General features: G+C 35.7%; 1 protein-coding gene across 1 annotated transcript in view; it reads right to left on the reverse strand.

Annotated features, from left to right (window-relative positions):
- Positions 1-16,532, reverse strand: part of KCNT2 (potassium sodium-activated channel subfamily T member 2) — a 224,905-nt gene that overhangs the window by 164,867 nt on the left and 43,506 nt on the right. Inside the window, exons 6-8 of the mRNA XM_045876372.3 lie at positions 5,044-5,224; positions 3,694-3,858; positions 1,786-1,922 (exon numbers count right to left, since the gene is read on the reverse strand). Coding sequence (XP_045732328.3) covers positions 1,786-1,922; positions 3,694-3,858; positions 5,044-5,224 — 483 coding nt within the window. The remainder of the gene's footprint in view (positions 1-1,785; positions 1,923-3,693; positions 3,859-5,043; positions 5,225-16,532) is intronic.

Genomic DNA, 16,532 nt, shown 5'->3' on the forward strand with positions numbered 1-16,532 from the left:
TCCACCGGAAATACTAATATGTTCTCAAAGAAGCTAAATTTCCTAATTAGGTACCATTCATAATATCCTGATGGTTTCTACTAACTTTTTTGTTTCAGAAGTTATTAAATCATTGAAAAATCTCACTTAAATTGCCCTACTGTATATAAATCAAAGGTAATGTCAAAGTTCCAGTTACAAAATATCTAGTCATCACTTTGCAGAATTAAGCAGCAAAAAGGATTTTGGGAGTTTTCTTCTGTTCTTTTCCACTATCCACATACACACACACACACACACACACAACATGCATAAACACACCCATCTCCACTAACACACATACTCAAGCCATCCAGAAAAAATAAAGCAACAAAATAAAAAAACACTTATGCTCTCAAATTCAGTGAGGAGACTTAAATTTAAGAGCACATAAGACAACTCAGGGACAAATATGGAGAGGTAGGATCCAAGGCCACTCCAAGATGGGCCACGTTTTCATGAAGATTACTTTCAGCTAAAAAGCAATCAAAACCCAGCAGATTCAGGAAAGCTCTTTATCTCCCTCTTCAACTGCCTGAAAAGAATTTAGACAGAAAATCTGCTCCAGGAAGGGAGGTATCACCATAGATAACTACATTATGATACAAACTAGGGAGGGCAGGCAAGGAAGAACCTAGCAAAGCCTGTTTGATTCAAGTCCTCCATGTCCCATTGTTTCTGAGTGGCCCAGCAAACATTTGTTTACCAAACATTTACTCTTTTTTTTTTCTTTATTATTAATATATAATGTATCATTTGTTTCAGGGGCACTGGTCTGTGATTCATCAGTCTTACACAATACACAGCACTCTTGTTCATCTCCCTGTAACTTGCTTTCCTTCCCCTGGTAGTCCCAGACCTCTACCCCTTCTCCTTAGCTCAGAGTGACATATTTTCCTGTCTTTGGAAGTTCCATGTCTGTATGGATTCCCTGTACGTACACTATTAAATTTGATTTTCTCCTGTTAATCTGTCTCATGTCAATTTGATTCTTAGTCCAGCTAGAAGGATCTAGAAGGGGATAGGATATTCTTCCTCCCCAACAAAGACATGTTTAAAACTTTAAAAGCAACAGAAAACATGGAGCAAAACCACCCCTGCTGAAGGTTTCTTCTGGCTTCTGAAACGACGGGTGTTGTTTGCAGAGGCCCTGACTCCCTGGTGTCCGTGGTCGGCCCAACCATGTTTTCAGTCTGTTCATATGGAACGATCCCATGACCTGTGACAAAGGTGTGTGCCTATGTCACCTTTAAGCCAGGTTGACTAGCACATGTGCTACAGGAAAAGAGCAACTAAGACCCAGTTACCTTCCTCCAGCCCCAGGGACATCACAAGTGTCATCTGCCCGGTACATAAAACAAACTCTAGAATTTAAACCCTGACTCAAACTGCTTTGGCATTTCATAGAATGGTTAGCCCCAAATTTTTATTTGTGGAATAAAAACAGTATTCAGGGATTTGGAGACTACTCTAACAGTGAGTCTGGATAACTCAGCTCTTGCCTGACAGCTTGAGATAATCACACCATGCCACACTCCTCATTGTGTTGTGTGGACACGGTCTGCTGAACATCCTTGCACTGAAGAAGGGAGCAAATACACTGATTTTATATTTTTAACCTTTCAATTTGACCAGCAGAGGGACTATGGCAAGATTCTGTATTCAAAAATATTTAAACACATCTTGCAAGACTGAAAATTGCTAAAATTTGGAGGAGAGAAGAGATATTAAAGTATTGCAAGATGGAAAATAGATAGGGATACCTACTTTGCTCTCAACAGATCCTGATCTTTAAGGGCTGAGCCTTGAAGGTAGATTACTCTTTGTGACCACATTGGAATCTGCAGTACCCTTCGAACTTGCACATCCATTTCAGTAGGACACAAAATCACCACATAATAATCCTATTCAAAACAAGGTGAGCAATGGGGCAAAATCAATAATGCTGTGTTTTATGTTACATAAGTAAACAGAATGTCTAAGAACATTTAGAAATATGATGATATAGAAATAAACTCCTGCTAGTAAGTAAAAATTTGTGTTTAAAACCTGGACATACATTAACATGATACTATAATAAACATAACTGAGACATATAAAAATCTCATAAAGCAACATAAGGTCATCCTGACCTTTTTCAATCTTATTAGTACCATGAAGAGAAGGTAATCAGTGTATACTCAGTAGACATTTCCAACCTATGAAGTTTTCAGTTATAACTTCAGGCTGATTCTAAAATATGTAATACATACAGGACAGAAGTGCTTAAAAATCAATTCATACTTCAAGTTTTTACTTGATTTCTGATGGTGATTTATATCATTTGGAAATATTATGAACTGATAATACTGAAAAATCTCTGATGAATATCTGAAAGGATAAGGATTCATAAAAATATTGATAATACAAAGTAAATTTAAAACTTTGAGATCACATATTTCAAAATTATGACCCTTTTGAAAAAATACAAAAGTACTCTGAGTGATAAGATAGTTTAATACACTGATTATAGGAATTACAATTCTTTGGGCAACATTCACTATTTTATCATCTAAAATGTATCTAGTGGAAATTTGGGGAGTTTTGAGAATTTGCCACATTGATATCAGACAAAATAAATTACTAGGTATCAAAACCTGGGGCATCAAATTTTCCCAAAAATAGGTTTTCTTTATGGATGATAATGAGCAAAACCACAATTACTTAATATGAATAATAATAAAAACAACAAATAAATATGATGTTTCTTCAAAAATGCAAATTAATTTATATGAAAACAAAAGAATGTATGGTGTAATTTAAGTATCATTTATAAATTATATTTTTTTTAATATTTTTTAAATAGTATTTTAAAAGATCTCCAATATAGTCATGAAAAAAAAGATCTATTTAAGGGAGACCTAATTAGATAACTCAGTACTGTTTTGATCTCAGGACTGTCCAACCTCTTGACACAAATTTATTGAGGAAATACAAGACATTCAAGTAGCTCCTTACTGTTTGGACTGAAAGTGCATTGAGCAGGAAAAGGAGATTATCTAAATATACACTGGCCCAGTACCACACAGCAAGTGGCATAAGTATCTGAGGATTTTATCTGCATAGACAGATGAAAAGATTTTTTTTTTCTGAATTATTGTTCTCAATTCAGCTAGTTGTTGTCCAGTTTGGGGTCACTCATTGCTAGGATAAATAAGACCTAGGTACACTCTGGGAAACAAAAGGAAAAATGGAACTTTCAGACTTTCACATTTCTATCAGCAACACTTGATAAAACTTTTGATAATTTCAAGTGAGTAGATGATATTGTGAAATGACTTTTTCATTGTTTGATATCTTATGTTAAATTCTACTGTTTCATAAAAATGTCATTTGTGCATTACCCAAGGGAGAAAAAAAAATCCATTTAATTCAAAGAAAACCTTTCTTTGTAGCATTAACATAATTCCATCTGTCTTTTAGTGTAGATACAGAAGGAAACTTAAAATACTGTGTATTCCTTAAGCATTTTTTTCTATGTTCCTGGTTATATTCGCAGTTCTTCATTTACTCTTTCTAAATTTGAGTGTATAAATAAAAATCCTCCAGAATGCAGGCTGCACCATCAGTTAATTGACTTGGACAATATGTTAGTTAGTTATGATCCAGCAAAGGCATAACATAATTTTAATGTACCTGAAGTCTTGGGTGAGCATAGAATTCATTTAAAAAGTCCATAAGTAAATCAATCTTCAGTGAACTGACACACAGAACAACATGCTTCTCAGTTTGAGCTCTATGTCGACTATAGTTTCCACCTGACTTTTGTCTCTCCATCCACAAATAGGCCAGCTGTTCAAACTGCAATGCATTTTCCACAAATGAATAAAAAACTTTAGACATGAAAATAAAAATCAATGCAATACATCCATCGTTTATTAGATACACTCAATTTCTTAGATGGAACTCACTGAGATTCAAATTATCTGTATTCCCTTCAACAACAGACTTTTCATGTGATTGCTGTACAAGTTGCTAGTGCTTCCCAGGGGCCTCAGGTCTCTACAGAAACATATTAATATGATTTTCCTATTATATCATAACAGCACTAAAAGGTTTGTGCCTCTGCTTTATGTCCGGTAAAGCAGGCAGCCATGATGTGTCATGCACTGCGTCAAAGAGAAAAACATCAAAGGCATTTCTTCTACCTTCTTCAACCAAGTTCAGCACCCATCTCATGCAATGAGAGATACCCAACACACAAGGTCACATTCTAGTTGTACAGCTGTAGTTGGTATGTAAGGGAAGTGGAGGGATGTCAGGAAGGAACACATGCATGATTGGATAAAAGTGGGAAGATCATTTCCATACCTACATAAAAGATATTTAGATATACTGTGGCCAGAGGTTTGTAATGGAAGATACAAGTTTGATTTGTATTTGCCATATCCTGTTTCTGACCTGCTCACCCATGGGCACCTAAGAGCTCACTGTAGGAAAGAGCTGGAGATTGCATCTGCTTATCTTTAGTCTCCTTTTATATCTCTGTCCCTTTGCAACCACCTTATCCACTCCTAGAATGTTGTATATTAGTTACATATCATCTTCAGATTTTGTTTTAGTTGACCAACATACGTGATCAGTTTTTATTTATTGCAATATTTAGCTTTTATATTGTTTCAAGAACCAAAAGAAATCAAACCTTCATAAGTTTATTTCTTTGATCTCTCATTCTGTAATTAAAACTATATTGTCCTATGATCTTATAATTAATATAATTAAATACCTTATATTTCAAAGAAACGTCTTTAAGAATTGAAATGAGATGTGAGTTATTTCAGTTGTGAACGGAGGGGAAAAAAGTCAGTTTCTAATATAATATGGAAAAGCGTTTCCTGAGACCATTTTAATTCATTGACTAGATACAATAATAACATGTGTCAATATATTACATTAATAAACCACCCTGCATTTCTTACTAAGCATGAAAGAGTTGATTTTATAAGATTTGCACATTTCTATAAAATTTACCCTGGCTCTGTTTACCTGTATGGGTAGAACCACAAGAGCAACACAGATCATGGCAACGACAAAAAGCTTGGAGGACCATGTCTCAGGGGTGACATCCCCAAAGCCCACAGTGGAAAATGTCACAATGCAGAAGTAAAGGGAGTCAAAGAGATTCAGCTTCTTCCCTATTCGTTCCAGATGTTGGATTCCACAAATGCTAAAGAAACAAATGTGCATTAAAATTAAAACTTTCAAATTGGGCACATTATTTCTCATTATTCTTTTGAAAGCACATTTCAAAAGGCATGCGGTAAGCTGGATCTTATATTGTACAATCTTTTTTTCCTCAGGAAAATATCATTTTTAAGTTTTTTTACCCATATTAACCAAATATAGTATTATTTTGATTGATAACCAAAAATTGTAGCCAAAATATCACAGAGTATACTGGAGTAGCATGTAAAAGGAATAGACTGAATTTCATGGGTGACTAACACAAACATTTTGAATGCATGCCAGGAAACATAGAGACAGAAATTGCTAAATTTATTCCCTGTCAAAAGAGTGATAGTCTTTTTTTTTTTACAGGAAGCCATCTTATTGTATAATGTGTGTGTGTTTCATATATATATATGAAAGGTTTGAGGAGTTAACAATTGCCAAGTCATTCTCAAGAGATCAACCATCTGTATAAAGCTACTAATGGTATAAAAGTAAGAGAGCAGCATAGAAATTGTTACAAGATGTCCCCAAAGTAGAATTGTTAAAATAGCACTAAAAATAGCACTACTACTGGCAAATAAAAAAGAAAAAGAAAAAAAAGGAAAGGTGAGTCTTGGAGGGAGATAGGAGATTTGCACATAAATCAGTGTATAATGGCACACAATTCAGCAAGAAGAAAAAAAACAGGTATCAATGCATATTATAATATGGATAAACCACAAAAACATGGTCAGTGAAAGAAGACGGATGTAGAAAACTACAGACTATATGATACTGTTTATACAAAATGTCCAGAAAAGAGACAGAAAGCAGACTAGTGGCTGCCTGGGGCTGATGGTGGGAAGAAGGGTGATAGAAAAATGTTCTAAAACCGGAATGTGGTGATGATTGCAGAACTCTGTAAATGCATTTAAAATGATTGATATTTACACTTAAAATGAGTGCACTGTATGGCATGTAAATTATTCCTCTACAAAGCTGTCCAAAAAAAAATCAGTGTTTACTTTTGGATACTCATTCCAACCCCTATGCACAACAAGAAGACAGCTTGATTTTGATGACCACGAAGACCATGAAGAGGTAATATTCAATGTTTAATTTTTCTATTTTCTTTTCTATCCTTTTAAGATAATCTTCCTATTTGTCTAGGTTACATATCAAAAAATATTTAATTATCTCAAATATTAAATGTTTTTTGATTGTTTTGTTTTTTTAAGGCAGAGTCTAAGCCAGTGGATAGGTAGATAGGTGGGTAAGCACACAGGTAGATAAACCAAGGGACAGAAGAGAAATAGTAGGGTACTTCTCATCATTTACTGCTGAGGCAGAGACTGTTCTTTTTTTATTTTCTTTTTCTTTTTCTTTCTTACCTCCACGTTTCCAGAATGGTTCAGCAAAATTGCCCTTGTTCTATGCTTAGGAATTTTGTGTGAGCTGCCAGGTCATATGGGTTGATTCGTATCAGTTTATTTGCTCTGCTGTCCCTATGCAATATAATAGCCAAACTAACTATAAGACTATTCAATTGGAGCCTTACTATAACCAAAGAGAACAACTGTTTGATAACAAATATTTCTGCGAGGTAGGTTTTTTAATTTTATCACAAAAATATGTATTTGAAAATGTAAACAGTTTATGCTCAACTTTTACACTTCAGTAGAAAATAAAATAAGGAAGATAAATTACATAGTTTAAGGATTCAAATGTTAAAGGCTTACTATATATTGCATAACTACACATTAAAAGTCAGTCCCTGTTCATAGATAAAATGTCCATTTTTTAATTCAGATAAACATTATCTTCACCTAAACTAGTATAAAAGTCTCCTACTCTGCTTCCTTGTCTTCAGATTGTTCCTTTTTTTTTTTTTTTAAGATTTTATTTATTCATCTGAGACAGAATGAGAGAGAGAGAGCACATGAGAGGGGGGAGGGTCGGAGGGAGAAGCAGGCTCCCCGCCGAGCAGGGAGCCCGATGCGGGACTCGATACAGGACTCCAGGATCATGACCTGAGCCGAAAGCAGTCACTTAACCAACTGAGCCACCCAGGCGCCCCCAGATTGTATAACCTATTCATAATGGCCACATTCACATTCCTTAAACAAAGCTTAGAGGGGCGCCTGGGTGGCTCAGTTAGTTAAGCGTCCAACTCTTGATTTCAGCTCAGGTCATGATCTCAGGGTTGTGAGATCAAGCCCTTGCCTTGGGGCTTAAGATTCTCTCTCTCCCTCCCCCACTCCCCCGTCCCCTTCCCTGTGGGTGCGTGCACTCTCTCTTGCTAAAAAAAATTAAAATAAAATAATTAATTAATTTTAAAAAGCTTGGCTATGTCAATCTCAGCTTTAAAAAAAGGCACTGGACGGGGCGCCTGGGTGGCTCAGATGGTTAAGCGTCTGCCTTCGGCTCAGGTCATGGTCCCGGAGTCCTGGGATCGAGTCCCGAATCGGGCTCCCTGCTCCTTGGGAGCCTGCTTCTCCCTCTGCTTCTCTCTCTCTCTCTCTCTCTGTCTCTGTCTCTCATGGATAAATAAATAAAATCTTTAAAAAAAATAAAAAAATAAAAATAAAAAAAGGCACTGGATTCTTACAATTTAAGACCACTTTGTAATTCATGATGTGATAGATTATTATAATAGCTGCCAATAAATCAAGCCTTCCTATGCTTATGCCTGTTTGCAACATGATATTGCTGTACTTCCCATCAAAAGTGAAATCTAGGGTGCCTTCATGGCTCAGATGGTTGGGCGGCTGCCTTCGGTTCAAGTCATGATCCTGGAGTCCCAGGATCAAGTCCCACATCCAGCTCCCTGCTTGGCAGGGATTCTGCTTCTCCCTCTGATCCTCCCCCGTCTCGTGCTCTCTCTCTCTCTCTCTCTCATTCTCTCTCTCTCAAATAAATAAAATCTTTTTTTAAAAAAGTGAAATCTAGTTCTCCATGTCCTTGCATTTGAACAGCCTAATAACTTATTTGACCAACAAAATTTTGTAGAAATGATGGTGTGTGGATCACAGAGCAGGGATCTTACAAACACCCTGAAGTTTTTGTTCTTGCTGACTTAGAAGTCTGAGATTACCATGCTGTACAGCAGCCTGGTATAATCTACTGAAGGATGAGAGGCTTGTGGAAAAAAAAAAAAATGTCCCAACTAACAGCCAGCACCAACTGCCAGACATGAGAGTCGGCCATCTTGGATGCTCCAATTCCTGTCAGGCCATCACATGACTGAAGCCAAGAATAACTGCAAGTGAGACCAGCAGGAAAACTATCCTGGTTCCAACCACAGAACTGTGAGAAACAACAAACTGTGCTGTTTTAAGCCACTACCTTTTAGGTGGCTTGTTATTTGGCAATAGATATGTGGTACATACAAAATTAATTAGACTCCAGCATCTGGATCTAATCTGGTTTTTCTCAAATTTTTCTCTCACTTTATCTCCCCTTCACTTACTATTTGGATGGTTTACCTATCATAGTATATAATCCTTACCCTCTATATCGAATTTGCCCAATCTATTCCCTACAACTGAAGCCCCCTCTCCATAACACCTACTGTGATTCCCATTTTTTGAACCCTAGCTCAAAAATGACCTCCTTTATAAAGACTTCATTGAATCTCAAGTTCAAGGAATTCCTAGAAGTTCCTGCTGAATTCCTAGAGCACATAGGAGTTCATGTCTCACATAGGTAAACTTTTACAATAATACCTATTTTTAGAGTTTAATATTTATCACCCCAACTCAACTATTACTTACCCTACTGACACTATTTACACCTATATTTTTATTTCCTAGAGCACTTAGTACAAAGTGCTTAGTAGTCACTCATTAACTAACTGCTAAAAGAACAAAAGAACACCTGCTTAAACCATACTCAAATAATACATGCAAACAAACTCCAGAAAGCAGTTCATTCATGTGTTTCTGCTTTTTATTACTTGCATAACCAACTCCCCAAAACTCAGTGGCCTCAAACTGTAATAATTTATCATTTCACATGATTCCGTGTGGTAGGTGGGAATCTTCTCGGGTTTTCTTGGGCTCATCCATGTGGCTGCATTGAGCTAGAAGTCTGGCTAGAATGAAAGGTCCAAGGTGGCCTCACTCCTGTGCCAAATGGCCAGTGTTCACTGTTGTCTGTTTGCCTTGCTTGGTTATTCTCCATGTGACCACCCATCCTCCAGTAGATTCAGTCTGCTTCATTACTGTCCCAGGGCAATGATAGCAACTGAAAGTCCTCTTCAGACCAAGCTTTATCTGCCCCATTCTATTTGCCAAAGCAAGTCACTAGATCAGCCCAGATTGGAGGAATGGCTGTGGAAATAGACTCTATCTCCTGATGAGAAGAGCTACAAAATTTTGTGATCATGTTTTTCAATCCACCAAACTGTATAAGTGAGAATACTTATCATAACTTATATAAATCTTAATAAATATTATTGAATAAATCATGTTACAGTCCAAGATATTTAATTGCTTTGATATAACTGTAGTTAAAATCATGCTTTCAATCATTTTTTATAATCCTATGTAAAATGCCATTTTACTTGACCTAGAAAAATCATGTGAAATTTTCACATATTTATCAATATCACACTTAAGATTCAAGACTTGATATACCTTAATACTCACTAAATCAATATGAAAATGAAGACACCCACATCAGCTGTTACACACTTGGTATTATTATACAAAAACAAAAATTAACATTATTTTTAAGGAGTAATAAAGGTAAATACACTGAATTACTTTTAGAGTTTTTGTCTGACTTTTTTTTTTAAGATTTTATTTATTTGACAGAGAGAGACGGAACACAAGCAGGGGGAGAGGGAGAGTGAGAAGCAGGCTTCCGCTGAGCAGGGAGCCCAATGCGGGGCTCGATCCCAGGACCCTGGGATCATGACCTGTGCCAAAGGCAGACAGTTGACGACTGAGCCACCCAGGTGCCCCAGTTTTTCTCTGATTTTGAATAGGCCTGTCAACCAGTTTCATTTAGGTCTCAATTAATAGGCCACTGCTTCTGTTTATGGATAACAATGTCATTACATTTCAAAAAATACTGATGTTTACATATCTTCTAAGGCCATAAATATTTTTGTAATAAATAAATGAACTTAGTTCCTTCTTCCCAAGAGAAAATAGGGCAGAGAATATTTAATATCTAGCCCAAGAAGATGAGGAGAAAGGGGAACCCTCCTACACTGCTGGTGGGAATGCAAGCTGGTGCAGCCACTCTGGAAAACAATATGGAGGTTCCTCAAAAAGTTGAAAATAGAGCTGCCCTATGAACCAGAAATTGCACTACTGGGTATTTACCCCAAAGATACAAATGTAGGGATCCGAAGGGGTATGTGCACCCAAATGTTTATAGCAGCAATGTCCACAATAGCCAAACTATGGAAAGAGCCAAGATGTCCATCGACAGATGAGTGGATAAAGAAGATGTGGTATATATATACAATTGAATATTATGCAGCCATCAAAAGGAATGAAATCTTGCCATTTGCAATGATGTGGATGGAATTGGAGGGTATTATGCTGAGCGAAATAAGTCAATCAGAGAAAGACATGTATCATATGATCTCACTGATATGAGGAATTCTTAATCTCAGGAAACAAACTGAGGGTTGCTGGAGTGCTGGGGTGTTGGAGGGATGCGGTGGCTGGGTGATAGATATTGGGGAGGGCATGTGCTATGGTGAACACTGTGAATTGTGTAAAACTGTTGAATCACAGACCTGTACCTCTGAAACAAATAATACAATATATGTTAAAAAAAAAAAAAAAAAGAAGATAGTAGGAAGGGAGAAATGAAGGGGGTGGAAATCAGAGGGGGAGACGAACCATGAGAGACTATGGACTCTGAGAAACAAACTGAGGGTTCTAGAGGGGAGGGGGTGGGGGGATGGGTTAGCCTGGTGATGGGTATTAAAGAGGGCATGTACTGAATGGAGCACTGGGTGTTATATGCAAACAATGAATCATGGAACACTACATCAAAAACTAATGATGTAATGTATGGTGATTAACATAACATAACAAAATTTTAAAAAAGAGGAAAAAAAAGAAAATAAATATCTAGCCCAAGAAAAGTGTAATCCTTTTCAGTTATAGATCAAATCTTGTTCCCTCTAAATGCCCTTTAACTGTATTCAGAATAAAGGGCTCTTCTTGGACCTCATCTTCTAAGACCATCCCCTAACTCACTGTCCTCCAGCCACACCAGCCTCACTGCTATCCCTGAAATGTGCCACGTGTCACCCAAATCTTCTTTCAACTTTCTCCCTTTATTTCTAATATTTCCAATGTCCAAACAGAATCCTAAACTTCCTCTCTAATTTTGCTCCTCCCAAATTCTTCAAATCAAATGGTGGCAAATACAGCTTTCTTGTTGATCAGGTCACAATCCTAGAGCCATCCTTGACTTCTCTCTTTCTTTCACAACCCACATCCAAATCCTTAGCAAATTCCACTGTTTCTAGCTTCAAAACATAACCAGAATTCACTATCACTACTCACCACTGCTACTGCAATGATCCTTGCCATCATGTTCTCTGCCCTGCACTGCAGTAAACACTCCCATCCTTCTCCCAGGAGCCTATCGCCATCATGCCAGAGTTGTCCTATGAAAACTCAGGTCAAGTCATGCTATTCCCCTACTTAAAACTCTAAGAGGGTTCCCTGTATTTCACTTGACTAAAAGCTAATGTTCTTTCACTTGCCTATAGCATATACCCAATCTGACCCTTCCCTACCATGCCTTTCACACTAATTTTCTACTCTTCTCTGTGGTTCACTCTGCCCCAGCTACACTGGCATTCTTGCTTTCTGATCAACATGAGAGCCATGTTCCTTGTCATGGAACATTCTCTGGCTAGAACCCTATTGCCCCAGATTTTGTCATCACTAACTCCTCACATCTTCCAAGTCTTTACTCCTATATTGACCATCATCTATAATTCTAATTTTCCTTATCCTGCTTAATTAAAAAAAAAAGTTTTAGTCATGTGTTGGGTTTGGTGTCCACTGTCTATAACCCTTTATATGAATGGAGGTCTATTAGGACAGAAAGTCACGTGCTTTCTTCAACCATGTTGCCTGAGCACCTAAAATAGTGCCAAGCACAGAACAATGATCATAGATCTCTATTGCCATATTTAAATCACCAAGCTGCTTAGCCTATTTAGATATAAACTAAATACAATTTATTAATTTAAAAAAAGCACCCAAAATGTTTATCTGACTGCTGCCCTAACTGTGGAATCTAATATAAATAAGTGGCAAGAGTAAATACTTCTTTAGGGAAGCAGGGGAGGCAGATGCAATATTCCATAAATCTATTGGCTTTCCCATCACCTTTTAATCAATATCACTTGAAATATCCAAGTACTATAAATAAGCAAATTAGGTTTTACTCTCCCTAGTAATTAGTATTTGTAACTCCAGCATTTGTTTCAGTTAGTACTACTGAAATAATATGATAAACGAAAGATTTAGAAATTGGAAATTTGACTAACTTATTGAAAGTCATCCTGCTTGGGGCGCCTGGGTGGCTCAGTCGTTAAGTGTCTGCCTTTGGCTCAGGTCATGGTCCCCAGGTCCTGGGATCGAGCCCCACATCGGGCTCCCTGCTAGGTGGGAAGCCTGCTTCTCCCTCTCCCACTCCCCCTGCTTGTGTTCCCTCTCTCGCTGTGTCTCTCTCTGTCAAATAAATAAATAAAATCTTAAAAAAAAAAAAAAAGAAATTCATCCTGCTTGCGTAATATACCAATAAATTGTGTAACTAAAAATTTGTCTTTTTATAAAATCAAATTGAATATTCAAATATAAGACTTGCATTTTTTAGTCTCATTACATTCTAAATTCTCTATGTCACTAATGTATTTAAAAATTATTTGAGTTATTGAATTAAGTTTGCTACATTTAACTATTTACTAATCAAAAACTTTACCTGAAATCCCATTCAGGACACTGTTAGTGAATATTGCAGACTTTAATACTACACTCAGTCAATCAGGTTAGTTATAGAACTGTCATAATATGAAAAGTGTCTAGCTTATGTTTTATGAAAGAAACCTACCACTCTCAATACGTGTATTACTGCTCTATGCCAATCATTCAACTAAAAAATAATTTTAGATTGTTCATATAAGGTATTTTTCCAAACAATTCAGCTACTTTTATAAAGGAATTGAAAAAGTATTATCTTCGGTGTCCATTATACTTCAATTTAAAAAAGTGTATCTTCAAAGGCGCCTGGGGGGCTCAGTTGGTTAAGTGTTTGCTTTTGGCTCAGGTCATGATCTCAGGGTTCTGGGATAAAGCCCTGTGTTGGGTTCCCTAATCAGCGGGGAGTCTGCTTCTCCCTCTCCCTCTGCCCCTCCCCACTGCTTGAGCTCTCTCTCTTTCTCTCTCTCTCAAATAAATAAATAAAATCTTTTAAAAAAAAGTGTATCTTCAGGATAGGTAGATACACAGCTTATTGTTTCTTTATTATATAATTCTTAAAGCTAGTTTTAGCATTGAAATACTCTTGATTTGCATTATGCATAAACATTAATATTTCACTTATATGTTAGCTATTTTTCCTAGAATTGTGAATGCTACAACATGCTACACAAGGATTTGCAGCTATTCAGTGATTATAATCCATTTTAATATAGATTGTTATCTTATTTCATTCACAGATGTCTTTGGAGCCATTACTGAACAAAAACTGCCTCTTCTCCCTGATCATAATTGATGAATTTCAGTTAATTATTATTTTGTGTCTGTACCCAGAAGTGATTTTAATGATGGGTACAGATTTTCTGATAAACTAAATTCAAGAATGTGCTCAATAGATTACACTCATAATCAAAATATCCTATTTTGCCTTATTGTAAGAGATACATCTTTTCAGTCAAAGACTAAGTTAAACTATTTAAATTATATCCTGAATTGAAAGTAGTGGGAAAAAATTAATAACGCAGAATTTAAAAATAAATAATCATAACTGGTAGATATTAGTAAACACTCTTATCTTTAAATTTTATAGTTAATCAAATTTAATATTGTTTTGTGACTGGGCAGTAATATTAAAAACAAAAAAGTCTTGCTTAAAATGCTTGATTTTAGCGGATATGTAATCATAAAATTTTTTTAAAGATTTTTACTTATTTATTTATCTGTGAGCAAGAGAGAGAGAGCATGAGCACGGGGAGGAGCAGAGGGAGAGGGACAAGCTGGCCCACACTCAGTGGAGTGTGACTCAGGGCTGAGCCTGAGCCTGACTCAGGGCTCGATCTCATGACTCTGAGATCGTGACCTGAGCCAAAACCAAGAGTCGTATGCATAACCAACTGAGCCCCCCAGGCACCCCTAATTGTTACAAAATTTTTGTTTATTATCTTGCATTGTCTGCCTAAATATTTGAAATTAAATAATTTACTCCAATTTAAGATAGAAAAAATAAACCAGTGTAACACCAAGTTCTATTTATATTTTTGTTTAGTTAATTTGCATAAAAGTTAATCAGATACATTTATAGTGGTCCAACTTTGAAATGGAAAGGTGCAAATTAATATAATTGTCTTATAATTTCTCTATTATAAAAATACCTATGAATTTTAAATAAGAAAAAAACTGATTTATATAAAACTAATAGGTGCTACAAAACTTAAGTGTTTTATAATGGAAAATGGGTAACCTAATATCATAAAGGTAGGTCATGTTTATTCCTATAAATATGTTTATGGATGGTTTACTAGTGTCAAGCATTGTACTGTATGATAGAGATGCAGATATGAATACAACACCACAGTCTACATAAAAGAGCTTCTAAAATCTAAAGTGAATGATTTTGACCACAACTTTATACTACTACTACTAGTGATGCCATAAATTAATAATCAAACATTTAACTTATAACTTGATTAATGCTAATTTAGGTAAATTACTTAAGCTTTTTAAACTTTATCCTTCTCAACTGGAAAGTAAATGCAATATTATCTCATTCATTTGGTTATTATGAAAATAAAATGAACTAATAATCCTCAGTGAAATGCCTGACACATAATAATGTTCAATGAATTCAGTAGTAATTTTGTAATTTAAATTCCAGCCCCAGCATAAAAGAAATAAATATAAAGCCCTTGTTTTGCACTTGACAAAAAAAATTAATGTACTACTAACAATATATTCAGGGACTATGGAGAAAAAGAGTGGTGATGACAAAGTAGCAGGTCTCTTCCTCTTTGCTGTGGATTTGATAAAAAAGTTATTAGGAGCAGAAAATCATCCATGAATTATTGAGAGTAGCTATAATCTTGTCAATCTCTTCTCAATCCTGCAGCTCTCAACTGCTTTGGAAGTGGAAAGATGGGCATTAGGAGGGCTTCAGAAAGAAAACTTAGGCAATTTGCAAGATAAACTCACAATCTTTAACTATGTACAAAGAGCACAGTCATGGTGATATTAGCTGACCTTTGGAGGATTCACTATTATCATTCACGGAAACTGACAACTAATTCCTGGTAATGCTATCAGGGAAAAAAAAATAAGATTAAGCCACTATTTCTAGGCCAAAATGTCAATAACAAGCTAGTGACATGTTTTAAAAAGGACTACTTAGCCCTGAGACTGAGTGAAAGAATTTTTATGTAATTATGTAAAAGACTGCATATATGTACATAGTATGTGTATAAATTTATAGAGTTCACTGACCTGGGTAACTACTAAGTATATCATTCATCATATGGTAATATTCATGATTTAAATGTTAAAATACTACTATTTGGTGGGGGGGAGGAATATTAACAAAATTTTCACTTTTTCTATTATTTTATACATACACTCATATTTACTGTTATTTAAATAGATATCTAATTTTATATAACTTATAGGTTTTCTGTTTTATGAAGATTAATTAAATATACCTATTTTTGAAACTATGTATTTTGGGAAGTAGAAAATTCTTGCCATGCGTTTATGTTTTTGCATAAATGTGGTTGATATTCACAATAGTCAGCTTAAATTGGACTTTCGAAACTATTTCACAGAGCCATTCTGCCTTATAATGTAGTTTAGTTTTATGAATACCCATTTGTGATGATGTCTGTTTTTAAAAATCACTGTTACTGAATAAAAGTCCTTTAGGAATTTTATGGCATGGTACTTTGGCAAGATTTTCTAAATCAAAGTGGGCAAGCACTTCAACTATACAGACTAGAGAACAAAATATGTCCTTAAATACCTACTCAGAACTTGATCATCAAAGAAATATAAATATAGAAAAATGCCCTTGGGAATTACATATCATCTAATATT

The sequence above is a fragment of the Mirounga angustirostris genome, unplaced genomic scaffold (genome assembly GCF_029215605.1).
Source record: "Mirounga angustirostris isolate CCGP_5_RB_7025 unplaced genomic scaffold, mMirAng1.0.hap1 SCAF_6, whole genome shotgun sequence".
Lineage (NCBI taxonomy): Eukaryota > Metazoa > Chordata > Mammalia > Carnivora > Phocidae > Mirounga > Mirounga angustirostris.